This window comes from Tiliqua scincoides, chromosome 7 (assembly GCF_035046505.1).
Source record: "Tiliqua scincoides isolate rTilSci1 chromosome 7, rTilSci1.hap2, whole genome shotgun sequence".
Taxonomy (NCBI): domain Eukaryota; kingdom Metazoa; phylum Chordata; class Lepidosauria; order Squamata; family Scincidae; genus Tiliqua; species Tiliqua scincoides.
In genome coordinates, this window is record NC_089827.1 from 44,858,527 (window position 1) to 44,872,436 (window position 13,910).

A 13,910-nucleotide genomic window follows, 5' to 3' on the forward strand; every position below is an offset into this window, starting at 1 on the left:
TTGAAATCAAAACTACAGCATGCCACAAGCTAAGTAGAATCACATGGGGTCTACAGAATAGATAGCTACAATAGGTGAGCTCAGCACATCAATCCAGGCACTATAGCTTCTGCCTTGTTTGTGTCACCTGAAAACTTAAGTGCCAGGATTGGAATAGGGTATGTTTTCACGTAACAATGGGGTAGCAAGCTTGACCTTGAGGGGTTTTTTTTTAGGGCAAATATTAAGACTGATCAGATGAAGGTGCTGTTAGTGATAAAGGAGATGGTGTTCAGCCTGTCATTGACAGAGTTGCACTCCCCCATAAAGACCAAGTCTGTGTTACTTGCTCCAAGATGTGGCAGCCATATTGTAAATTCTAAGGATGATCACTCCAGTTCTTTGTATATTTTATTACTGTATTTTTCGCTCCATAAGACGCACCTGACCATAAGACGCACCTAGTTTTTAGAGGAGGAAAACAAGGCAAAAAAATATTCTGAACCAAATAGTGTAATAAAATATTTAATAAACTATAACAGAATAACATTTGAACCATGTAAAGTGAACAGCAGTCAACAGTGGCATTAAGAACCATTATCACTGTCATTAACAAATGGAGAGACTTAAAGGTTTGAGTACTCTAGTTTTCTGGAAACCCCAAGAACTCATCATCGCTAGAGTCAGAATTTATGAAGCTCACAAAAGCAGGTGCACTCAAATAGGGGATCACATTATCTTTCTGCTACAATGATGTTCTGCCAAATTCCAAACCACTGGGCCTCGTGCCCGCTTAAGGCTGATCAGTCCCCCTTGTGCAACTCACCAGTGCAGCAAGTAAAAGTGAGTCCAGTTCCAGTCCACAGATGCCAAGTAAATCAGTCCCATCAATCAGAGTTACCAAATCAGAGTCCAGAGCCAATAAGCCAAATTACAGTCCAAGGTCAGGTTCCAGGTAGGTCAGTCAAATCCATCAGGGTATCCAAGTCCAGTCACAATCCACAGTCAGATTCCAAATTCAATAAACCCAGTCAGTCTCCTCTCCTACCTCCAACCTGCACTCCTTCAAAACCCACAAACCCTTTCTGCCTCTGGTACTCCTTATACCCCTGAGGGCCCTATTGCCTTCCAGTGGCTGCAGCTGTGCAGCACACTCTGCTGGATGCCCAGGCCTTACCCTTAAAGGGGCCACTGCTGACACCACATCTACCTCCTCACCAGATCTTCCTGGATTCCAATACAAGGGGGGGGGGAAGCAGATCTCTATACAGACCAGTGCAAAAACAGGGGAAAGGTGTGGGGAAGGGAATATCTCTGTATAGACATCACAGCAAGACCAGTGCAAAACCCCTTGCACACAGAACCAACAGATGGAAGTGGGGGGGGGGGCGCAGATCTCCATACATACCAGTGCAAAAGCAGGGGAAAGGTGTGGGGGAGGGAAGATCTCTGTAGAGACATCACAGCAAGACCAGTGCAAAACCCCTTGCACACAGAACCACACAGAACCGTCAGGTGCTCACTCCCTGGGCTCCCTGGACTCACTCTCTAGGCTCACAAGCCTGCAAGGGGCTCACTCCTAGGGATGCTTGGATGGGAGAGAAGCCTGCGATTGACTCATTTCGCCTGGAGATCGACTGGTAGCTCTCAATCGACATAATGAGCACCCCTGCTCTAGGGGCTTGCTCAGCAAGACTGCCACCCCACCCACGCTTTCCTGGGAGTGAGCCCCAGTGACTCTGAGACTTACTTCTGAGTAGACAGGAGGGCTTGCTCAGCAAGACTGCCATCCCACCCACACTTTCCTGGGAAGGCGAGCAGAGCGGGCAGGGGGCGGGGCCGGGGGCAGAGTTTTTATTTATTTATTTATTTATTTATTGCAGTATTCGCTCCATAAGACGCACACACTTTCCCCCCCACTTTTTTGGGGGGGAAAAGTGCGTCTTATGGAGCGAAAAATACGGTAGTTACCCGTTTGTTTCTGAACCCAATTCAAGGTGCTGGTTATGATCTTTAACGCCCTAACTGGAGTGGGACCTGATTATCTTGTCCTCAGAGACATGGGGGTCATCCACTAGGAACAGGACCTTTTAGGTGGTAGTGTCAACCTTGTGTAACACTTTCCCCATGGAGGCCTGGTTGGCCCCTTCCTTACACTCCTTCAGGAGATCTTTGAATCCTTGGCTTTTTGTTCACCTTTCGGAGGGGAATAGTGATTGCAAGAGTTCTGAGAATATTCAGTTCAACTTTGTAATTGTGGATTTTGGTTTTGTTAATGTTATTCAGAATATATTTTTGTTTTGTTTGTTGTTTTACTTATTTTTATTTTATTATAAACCTTTTGGGTTGCCTTACAAGTGAGAAAGGTGGGATAGAAATGTTTTCAAATAAATGGTGGAACTCTAAATTAAAGACACATTTGTTTTATGTTTTTAAATTATTTCAGTTCTCATTTGCTGTATAATGGGAATTAATAAGGAAATACTAAAGGTGACTTTTTCTCCCAACAAGGAATTGTTTCTCGGGTTTAAATTGTACGTTATCTTTCAAATGCATTAATACCTCAATGTGTGAGTGTAATTTTAGCTAATATGCATGTTTGTGTGTTTTAATTAATTTCTCAGTTAAAAAGCATATAATTAATTTAAAAATCCTTCATGAAGTGACCTATTTAGTAGACATTATATCATTTGGATTTTCCCATCTGCAGATATGATGATTGAATAGGTACTTAGCATGAACTGAACCCCCCTATACACAAACCTATTAAAAGAAAACATTGCTGGGATGCAGAGCCCAACATTTGGCTGCCGTGCAGCCTAGGATGAATCCTTTCATTATCCGACATTCTAAATGAAACTGTAAATGTATTTCATACTTTTCTGACTCACTACTCCTTGTATGAAATGTTCCATCTACAGAAAAAAAAAGTGGGTTTGTTGAAAGTCAACCTTATAATTGCAGGAAGGCTGCTGTTTAAAAATACATTATCTTGAAGAAATCATCTGTGACCAGAATATTTCTAATGGCTTTGAAGTGGTTGAGCTGCCTTTGAAATTTGTGTAGTGCTGGGCATTGCTCAAAGAAAATACTTAGTAGAGGGAGGAGGGAATGTGTTATCGGAAAGAGAAATGACCACCGAAGAGGAGCGACAGCAATTTCTTCTAGTATTTACAGGACCATGGCAACCGCCTTACTGCTCATCACATGTCCTTATCCAGTTTTAGGTTTTTGTTATTAAACTGATGTTGCAAAAATGGGAGAAGTAGTAAAATGAACAACTCCTCCTCCAATCTCATCCTCCTCCTTTTTTATTCCTTAGCCGGTGCTTGGGGAGTAGGTTGTACTCTCAACCAATACGCTGCTGTAGGTGCCACTGGGATCCATGTGTCATTCATGACAGGCTTCCACTCTTTGCCATTGTTGGTGATAGTTTCTAGCTTTGTCAATGGTTAATCACTGATTCCTTTAGTAGTAAAATGAACTAATTAGTAAAATGAACTGAATGAATAAGGTTAGAGAACTTACCTCACCATAGTAAACTTACCTCCAGTGTGTTTAGGTTTTCGAAAGAGGCATGAAAATGTTTCAGGGCTGATGTGCAAGTTCCTTTGCACAGAACAAAAAAAGTCACTTTAGTGTAGGAAAGTGTAACTAGTGGAGGGAGGGTGTGTGTGTGTGTGTGTGTGTGTGTGTGTGTGTGTGTGTAAAAGAATATTTATATACTGCTTTTCAATAGGCGTTCACAAAGTGGTTTACACAGCAATATAAATCCAGAATGAGCTTGTGTGAAAATCTGGAAGGTGGCCGTAATACCAATTGCTGTTATGCAGGCCCTTACTTGCATGTGCATTCTCTGCCTACTCACCTCCATTGCTCTTCCTCCTCTCTGGATTAGTAGAGGAACAGGGAGATGGAGCAGAAGACAAGGAGAGTTGTAGGCTCCTTCACACTACCTTTTTCAAATGGCTATGTACTCATAGCAGACTGATGCATGTGACTTGATTGTTGCCACACCTTCAACCCATGGAGGGTAACGCAAAGCTTGCAAGGATTGATGTAAACTTCCAAAGGGATCATGTGAATTGGCTCCAAGTCCAGGGGTAGCCCTTCCATGAGGACAACTTAAGTAGTTGCTTCAGGAAGCAGGTTATTATGACCAGATGCACTCTAAGACACATGAAACATGAGCACCCAGCTGCATCTGCAGGGACGGAGTAGCTCATGGCACAACTCAACGGAATAATATGAAATTTAACTCCTAAAAGGATCAGAAGCCAGAGAACAGCTTCTTATGGACAAAGGGAAGAACCTTCTGTTCTCTGTGAAGCGTCTTGTCCTTTTATTGGGTGTTGGTCACAGCTAGTGACCTAGAAGCTCCTGCTATGCCATCACATACTTCAGGTTCCAGTTCTTACAGAAACCCATATTGGAATGTCTTTCAGTTGTAGAACTTGTGTGGCCAAGAGGGCCATGTAAAGAGGAAACCTGGTGACTTTGCCTGTAACTACTAATGTAAATAACAGACATCCACTTCCTCTTCTGTAGATTGCTGTTCTTGAGTCAGGAAGCTATGGAGACAAATGCACGCTTTGAAAAGCATTTTATGTCTTACATAGGTTTCGGATAATTTCATAGGCTCTTCAACTCTGATTTTCACTGTGATTTGCAAATTATATTTTTCCCTTTCTGTAAATTGGGGGTGGGGAGTTATGATTTACTAAGGCTGCAATCCTAACCCACTTTCCAGCACTGACATAAGGGCAATGCAACTCCAAGGTAAGGCTACAAACATTGCCCTACCTTGAGGAAGCCTCCTTTACTGTCCCCCAACTGCAGTCTGCAGCACATGCCCCACTGGCACAACTATGCCAGTGCTGGAAAGTTGGTTAGGATTGTGCCCCAAGTCTCATGTTTGTCCCAGTTTGCGGTAGTGCATCACTGACTTAGCATGCATCCTAGAACACTTGTGTGTTTTGCCTGTTCAGGGACACAAGCCCCAGGATCAGCGATATCCTACAGAAATTAGCTCCTTTCCTCAAGATGTATGGAGAATATGTGAAGAATTTTGACAATGCAATGGAATTGGTAAAAACGTGGACTGAGCGATCGTTTCTCTTCAAATCCATTATTCAGGATATTCAGGTAATGTCCTTATATGTCCCCTACTAAGTTGTTCAGCAATCAAGAGAACATCTGGGAACATCTCATTTCATTGCCCTGATGTAGCACCTCCACTTACCCCCCCCCAAATGGGGCTTGAATACACTTAATGTGAGAGGATTCCCTCTTATCGATTTTTTAGAGTGGGAAATCAGTCATAGATGTAATGGGTAAAATCAGTTGCTCATGTAGAAATTAGGCTGTCGTGGTACAGTGTATGATTTCTTTTCCTGTGTGAAATTCCATGTGAATCAGAGCCCCCCAAAACGTTGAATTATGCTGCATGTGTGTATTTTTCTTATGTTCTCCCAGTTTTAGTTATAGTGTAGATCAGATACAGTAGATGTAATTCATGCCATATTTAACTGAAATTGGAGGAGGGGCATAACAAGAAAATCATACAGATGCAGCATAAGTTCTAAACATTCTACCCAGTGAATCATTCAGAATGATCAGACCCCTAATCATTCAGAATGACCAGAAATGAATAGGAATTGTTGAGGAAAATGTAGCTTACTAGTGCTCTACTGTTTTCTCAAAAGCACACATCAGGAATTTTTAATAGTCTGTTATAAATATACGTACATATAAGGTCAGCAAAGTATAGTGTCTCTGTGCGTTACAGCCGTTGGAGTTACCGATGGCAGTTGGCACTTTTGTGCATATGCAGTGCATTTTTTTGTGGTGGTTTTGCACAGGGACTGGCAAGAGCCAACTGTTTCAAGCTACCTGTGTTCCAACTTCTGTGCAGACCTCCAGAACAGAATTGGTATATACGTAGGGGACTTTTAGTGTAAATCAAAATAAGCATGATGTAGTTGAGGGACCCAAAGTAAATATGTAAGTAATGAAAAACCTGAGAGTTGAAAGTGTGGAAAGAAGAGGTTCAACTTTGATGGTTCCTTCAGTCTCGGAGGACTATGGTATCACACTCTGATTGGTGGTTCTGGAACAGAGTGTCCTCTCCAGTGCGCGAAGCCTGGATAAAGTAGATATGGAGGATAGACTGTTTCCCATGTAGCAAATCCCCCCTCTCCACGTCGCTGAAATAGTCCAATGGAAAGGCAGAGGCCAATACGGTTGGTTCCAGCGGCATTGCAGGAGTTGCCAGAACTGTGTTCAGCCATGAACTGCCTCAGGGACTCCAGCTCCGGATTTTGCCTCGAGGTTGACTCCTGAAGCCTTTTCCATAACTGGATGTAGCCACAAGGCAGTGAGGTTTGGGGTCAGAGTTTTCCTTCTCTTAGATGAGCTGCCTTCCCAGGCTAACGAGTCCCATCTACCCGGTGGCTATTTAGTTGCCTCTTACGACAAGTATAGCCAAACGGAGGGCCTATTCTTATACCCAGCCCCCAGGGGATAAGTTGGTTTGATGGTTCACTGCTTTACAATTTGTTACCCTGTTGATTTTTCTATGAATAAAGAGCAGCATCTCTTTTAAAGGGATATGAAGTTCTCAAACAATTTGAAGGAATCTCAAGTGGGTTAAAGATTGCTTGTGGAATAAGAGACTTTAAAGTAGCTGCTTGAGTCAGATAAAATTTATACTCCAGTAGCATAATATAATCTAAGTAGATTTTTATGGGCCTTGGGGAACCCGCTTGTGTTGCTGAAGAAACCTAATTGAATATTTTTAGCTTTACAATAGGCAATTTAGTTGTGTGTGTGGGTGGAAGGAAGGGCAAAGTAGTATAATAATGGTGGCTGTGTGCAGGTATCAGAAACTTGATGGATCTTGGCATTTTATCCCTAGGTCTTAAAATATTCGGAAAGCAATAAGAAACATTAAAATTTTCTAACATTTATTAGCAAATCTCAGATCCAACCACATGCCTTTGTCTGATCAAACTCCATCTAATTTCTTCCATCTGCCAGTTAAGGAGAACACTTATGGCAACTCAGTAAAATATTTAAAATAATTACTATGATGCTTGCACTTTGGCATTTAAGCGTCTTGAGCACACTGTTTATTCAGAACTAAAGGTGGAATATAAATCACTTCAAAGCTTACCTTGTGCCATGATCCTAGTTACCTTCATTCTTATAACATTTATTTTCATTTCAATAGTGTATAATTGCAGTTCCTGCTGTGTGAGTTTACCAAATAAGCTATTCACATGAACTAATTGTTTCTGTAACCTTAATTACCTAAAACGTTTGCCATCTGTCAGCTTTACAAATAACCCCTTCACGGTATGAAAGTATTACCAGTAGCTCTCTGCTGGAAACATGCCTGAAGTCCAGCCTGTTTGACACACATTTCAGTGAAGAGAGAAACTGGTGTAGAGACAGGAAGCTAGGCTGGGGAAGGGGATTGTTGATTGTAATACTTGTGTTTCATTTGGCCTTGATACGAATGAATTGCACAGTCTTTTTTTCTGGGGAAAAAAGAAAGTATTGTCTGTCTTAAAAAATTGATGTTTGAACCATGCTATCAAAACAATACAATTTTTAAATATTATTCAATACATTATTGGATTTATTATTTTTTTTTGAAATTATTGTGGGATCTTCTGGTATTGTGACCAGTTGTAAGAATTTTAATGATAGTTAAGCAACATGTTTCAGCTGGGGATTTTATTTAATAATTAAAGCATTTCATTCTATAGTATTACTAAAGAGCACTGTTAAAATATATTTCATTGTAACAGGTAACAGGTAAAAGAGTAGTATTTCTAGAGCTGCTGTATCAGTGTGCCACTGTTGTTGTTTTAGAAACAGACAATCTGTGGAAATTTGACTTTGCAACATCACATGCTGGAGCCAGTGCAACGCATTCCGAGGTATGAGATGCTCCTAAAGGACTACCTAAGAAAATTGCCTCAAGACTCCCTTGACTGGAAGGATGCTGAAAGTAAATATGCTCGCGTGGGTTGTATTTAGTACGATAAAGGAGCTCTGACGGGAACCATTAACATTGTCGAGCTATGCCAGAAGGGGGGGACAGTTTCACGGGGACTACTTATTAAATGTTCTCTTTTGCAAACCATTTAAACATGTCTGAAAAATGTTCCCTTTATTCAGAGTTGCTGGGCAAACACTAATATGTGGTATTCCCAGCCTTTGCTTCCCCAAAAACATGTAGCGATAATGAATACACAAATTGAAATTATCCTTTCATCATTTGCCATGGAGCAGCCAAAAAAGTTTCAATCAGACCCTGTTTGGCCGCAGCATTCACTTTAAGTGAAGTCCTCTACGAAGTAGTCAAGTTAGGACTGTGTGAAATTTTTTCAGTGTCTCCCTGAAGCTTCTGTAATTTTAGCATTTCCCACTGCAGGAATGAAAGGCCGTGATTTTCTATAAAATTCACCAAATCATTTCACAGTCCTGGAATACCATTGCACTTCATGATAGCTTTTTTGCCGCTGTTAATCTTTCAGGTTGAACTGGCCTGATAACTGGAACTCTAGGTGGCATGCTGTTACCTTTGCTGAGGAAGTATGTTTCCTAGCTTACATTTCATGCACTCTCTAATTTTCCTATAATAGTAACAAATACTTCCGTTAACTTGCTAAAATGAAGTAGATCAGGCAGTGCCTTTTTATGAGACTTCAGTGATTCCTTCTGGTTTGGAGAAGGTGAGTGGAGTTGGAAATTCATTTTGATATGACTGGAGGGATAGCTGTGCTGATTGCCAGACTCACCATTCCCAGTCTTGAAGAGAAGTGTTTTGTGGCTCCTATGGTGTCTAGCCTGATAGTACACCCCTTGCACACTATTTATTGTTGGTTGTTTTTCCTTCTGTAGAGTCCTTGGAAATAATATCCACAGCTGCAAGTCATTCCAACAGTGCCATTCGAAAAATGGTGAGTGACATCTTTTCTTTTGTATAATCTGGAGTAATTCTACAATAATTCTTTTTTTCTTTTTTCTTTTCAAATTTAAGTAATTAAAGACATTAATTCAATATTCACATAAATTTAGTAATCTTAAAAACTCAACAAGCATATAAGCAAAACAATATAAAAAGGAGAGGAACTTTTTTCAGTTCTTACTGCATGTTTGTCACGAGTCCCTATTCTGCTTATGTTATGCTGAAATGTACAGAACTTGAAGGTGGCATGCCTAACTAGTTACTAATAGACAATTGGCCTCCAGGCATCTATTAATTGTTAATAATTGCAATTATGCTTTGCTCAATAGTAAATTTTCCACTTAGTAAATAAGCTACGAATGATGATGATGATGATGATGATGATGATGATATCATTATCATTATCATTATCATTATCATTATTATTAAGTAAATAAGCTCGTACTTCCTTTCAGTCCAGTCTTGTTGTTGGACTTTAACTTTTTCATTAACTTGCAAAGATCAGTCATGGTGTAGTTAGCAAGTTGGATGGAAGAACCATGAACAGAAGGAAAATTGCCCTTTTCTGTTAACACCTACTCAGAAGTTGTTGCAGTGCTAGAATAGGTTAAGTTCCTTTCTTCATTATTCTGCTTGTGCAAGAGGTTGTACAAGCATTTTGCAAGAGCAGAACACCCTTTCAATTTAGTTTCATTTTGTTCTTGCACAGCATTCTAGTGTCAAGTGGAGTGCAGCCCTTCTGTGCACAGAAGACTTGGTTTGCATGTGCAGTAACACTTTTGGATCAAATCCAGCAAGCATAAAAATAGTTTGAGTGATTTTTCTTACCTTGTCTTTTGTGTGTAATTTAAAAGACGCACTATGAAGTCTGGAGCCAATTGGATATGAAGAAATGTTTTAAATAACCATCTTCTAATATTTAGTCACTCTCTTACATTGCCACTGCATACAAATAAAATCTGCCTTGGTGCCAGGTAATGCCATCAATTTCCTATACCCAAATGATGATATTGAAAGAAATTCTATGATGTCATATGCAATTGTGTGACTGTTGTAAAAATATTTTCTTTGACTCCCAATGACATAGAGAACAGGAACCCCTTATTAAGAGGACAAGTCTATGCATTATTATAAATTTTTGGGGTTTTTCACCTGTATTGTATATTCTTGATTTCTCGCAGTTCCAAAAATACTGCAGGTACTCGCCTATAAGTCGATCCGACAGATAAGCTGAGGATAGGCTTTGATTTAAAAAAAAATTCATGGGATTTTATATGACCCTCAGATAAGTCAGGGGTTAAACTTAAGTCAGGGGGGTGTCTGAATCTGATGAATTTTGTCTGATTTTACCTGAGCCAGATCCTGAAAAATAACCTACCAGTAACTGTTACCTAAGAACTGTACAGTCACTAATTTATTAAAAACATAGCATTAAAAACACAGTATACATACATAGTATGTATACATACATACATACACTATTTTTAATACTGTTTTTGCTATATGTATACATAGTATAGCAAAAAATATTAAAAATAGTCTCAAATTGATTAAAAACTATGATCTATCTCATAGATACATTTTTATTCACTAATTTTTAAAATGGGACTCTCAACCATTTGTAAACATTGTCAGAGTAAGGCCACAATCCTACCCACACTTTCCTGGGAGTAAGCCTCATTGACTTTAATGGGAGTTACTTCTGAGTAGACAAGCCTAGGATTGGGCTCTAAATGCAGTGGAAACAGCATACCAGTAGAACCATTAATGAAATCCTCCTTTAAAGTGCCTGGTGCCTTAAGCCAAAGGCTCTATGTAGAACACGCAACACAGAACACACAACTGGGAGTGTGCAATTCAGTTTGCAGTAGAGAGACAAGCAACAAGGAGTGACTGAGCAAGTGCAGCTGCACATAGTTGCACCTGATTTACTTGGAAGTAGACCCTCTGTGGAGGAAGGGCAGCGGAACTTCTGGGTCTCATGTGGAGTTCCTGGCAGCTACACCTCCTGCCAGCCTGCACCCAGCCGCTCCCTTCATCGTTCCTGGAGCTGGAGCAGCCAGGACATGCGGGGCAGTCACCCAGGCAGATGGAGGGGGGCCATTTGCACCTGGGGGAGACTTAGTAGGAGGATGGGCAGCTGTGCCTCCCCCCAGCCTGCACCCGGCCGGTTGCGCTTGGAGCCCCGGAGGAGCCCCGGAGGGGGCAGGGCATGCAAAGACAGCCTAAGAGCGATGCTCCCTCGCCTCTCACAGCCCTCTGTCTGCACTCCCTGCCACAGTCCTGCTGCCTGCGGGGGCAGGGAGCGGAGCAGGCGCATCCTGGCTACTGCTGCTGCTCGCCGGACCAACAGAGGGCAGGGAGCACTCGGGGAATGACCTGCGCTGCGGCCAGCAGGGAGGGAGGCACCAGGGAGCACCTTGCAGGGAGCAGCACAGGATGATCCCCACGTGCTCCCTGCCCTCTGTTGGTCTGGCGGTGGCAGCGGTGGCATGTGGCAGGACTGTGACGGGGTGTGCACATGGAGGGCTCCGAGACGGTGTGGGGGAGCGCCAGCGGGCAGGCTGACCCCCATGCCCTGCCTCCTCCCAGGTTCCAGGCGCTACAGGCAGGGTGCAGGCTGGGGGGAGGCGCAGCTGCCCATCCTCCTACCAACCCCCCCCCCCCCGTGCAAATGGCCCCCTTGCCCCCTCTGTCTGCTGGGTGACTGCGGAGATAAGACGAGGGGGCGATTCTCCCATGAGTTTGGGTCACAAATTTATCACAGTATAGGTGAGTATCTACGGTAATATATTTTGAAAAGAACTTCTTGTTTTCCTAAGTTGATTTCTCAGAATCATTTGATCTGATTTCAGATTTTTGTTTCCATTTTAATTGCATGAGAAACAGGCATTTATTTGAATGTTAAGCTAGGAACGATACCTGTTGTGACACCATAATGTCACCTTTGTCTCGAGCAGTGGTTTGCTAACTTTTTAGAGGACCTAGAGGCTGCTGCCTGATTTATAAATGCCAGTGGGTGTGGCTATAATGGTGATTGGACAGCAGTGCTCCCCCCAAGCAACTATTGATGCTCATAGCCTGATCTGCCTTGTCAGTTTCCTGACCTACCAAAAATGGATCACAACCCTCTGGTGTGTCCAGGACCTACAGTTTGGGAACCACTGCTCTAGAGTCTTACATTTTAAGATACCTTCAATAATAAAACCATTAGTACTATTAAGTATGGTTGCCATCTGATGTATTTTTATTTATTCACATTTTTATACTGCCCTTCCTCCAAGGAACTCGGGATGGTACATAGTTGCTTCCCTCCTTTTGTCCTCTCAACAGCCCTGTGCAGTAGGCTAGGCTGAGAGACAGTGACGGTCCAAGGCCACCCAGGAAGCTTCGTGGCTGAATGGGGATTTGAACCTGGACTATTACATCATCCTGGCTCTCCAAAAGAAAACAGTGGTCTTCTGCATACTTTCTTGGGAGCCAGCCCCACTGAACACAAAGTGATATATATCTTAGTGAACATGTATAGGATTACGCTGTTAGTTTTTCAATAACAATACTTTTGCTTTGATTAAAGCTGCATAAATTTGTAGATGAATAAACCAGTATGGTTTAGAAGAGAAAAGCATCTAATTTTTGCTTTTAGATTATGCATTTGTGTTAAAATAGGCACCATCCTGCATGGGAGAGAGAGGGAGAAAAGACCATGCTAATTGCTTCTTAAGTAAATTAGTACATTGTTCACACCTGTCACCTATGGTGTTAAGTGCTTGCATTAAAAAGTAATTTTGTGTTTAAAATGTGTTCATTAATCAGACATCTTTTTTATGTATATCAAAATATTACCTAGTTTGAATGACGGTACAAGTTCTGTGCATGTTTATTTGGAAGTAAGTCCTATTATGTTCAATGGGGCTTACTCCCAATTAAGTAAGTATAGGATTGCAACCTAAATGTTGCAGTCCTACTCCCAGGTGTTGGAATTGCTTTTAGCTTTTTTTCTACTGACTAAGTAAAACACCTTGGTGTATCGGTACAGGTGGTATTTTGAGGATATTTACTGAGGCAGAATTTTTTTACCCTACTAAGTATCAGTATTCAGTATTGGCAGCCTTCAGTCTCGAAAGACTATGGTATCACGCTCCGAAAGGTGGTTCTGGCACAGCGTCTAGTGTGGCTGAAAAGGCCAATCCGGGAGTGATTGTACCTTAGTACCCTACTAAGTACACACAGATCATCTCTTATTAGGCAGGTTGTCTCATTGCGCTGACCTTACCAAGAGAAGTATATAATTTGTTTGTGGCAGCACTGTCAACCATTTTCACACAGGATGTTTCTGATTTGAAAATCAGTTTAATATTTTAGTTCTTAATGATTTAAACCATTTTTTATTCAAATAATTGCAACTAGTTGTTGCTAACATTGTCCTTTTTTGATGGAAAAGGAAAATTTGAAGAAGTTATTGGAGGTTCATGAAATGTTAGGAGAAGAGGAAGATATTGTCAATCCTTCAAATGAACTCATAAAAGAAGGACAGATCCTTAAACTAGCTGCTCGAAATACATCTGCCCAAGAACGATACCTTTTCTTAGTAAGTATTGTCTCCAACACCTCGTTGTGGCATATAATAACATTCTTAATTGGTTGAGTTGTCGTCCTTTTCACTAACTTGTGCAAATATGATGCAGGTTCTCAGAAAACTAGTACTGGTGAATTGACACTCCTTCCTATGTTCTCTGGTTCAGTTTCCCTGTCCCTTGTCAGTCTTAATCTTGGGTTTAAGTGTTTCATCTGTATCTTTTGTACAGTTGTATCCTAAGAACGTTAGTCATGTTTAAGGAAGTTAATCATGATGAAATACCATTGAAATAAATTGAACAAGTTAACCTTGATCAAGTCATAGCTTTCTTAGGAATCATTTATTGTATTTAATGCTACCTAGTTCACCCTT

The 13,910-nt window shown here is 41.4% G+C and overlaps 1 protein-coding gene across 2 annotated transcripts in view; it reads left to right on the top strand.

Annotated features, from left to right (window-relative positions):
* The window catches only part of FGD4 (FYVE, RhoGEF and PH domain containing 4), a 68,497-nt gene that overhangs the window by 33,259 nt on the left and 21,328 nt on the right, over positions 1–13,910 (top strand). For both annotated transcript variants that reach the window (XM_066633230.1, XM_066633229.1), the window contains 4 exons: positions 4,968–5,124; positions 7,858–7,996; positions 8,893–8,951; positions 13,404–13,550. In XM_066633230.1, coding sequence (XP_066489327.1) covers positions 4,968–5,124; positions 7,858–7,996; positions 8,893–8,951; positions 13,404–13,550 — 502 coding nt within the window. The remainder of the gene's footprint in view (positions 1–4,967; positions 5,125–7,857; positions 7,997–8,892; positions 8,952–13,403; positions 13,551–13,910) is intronic.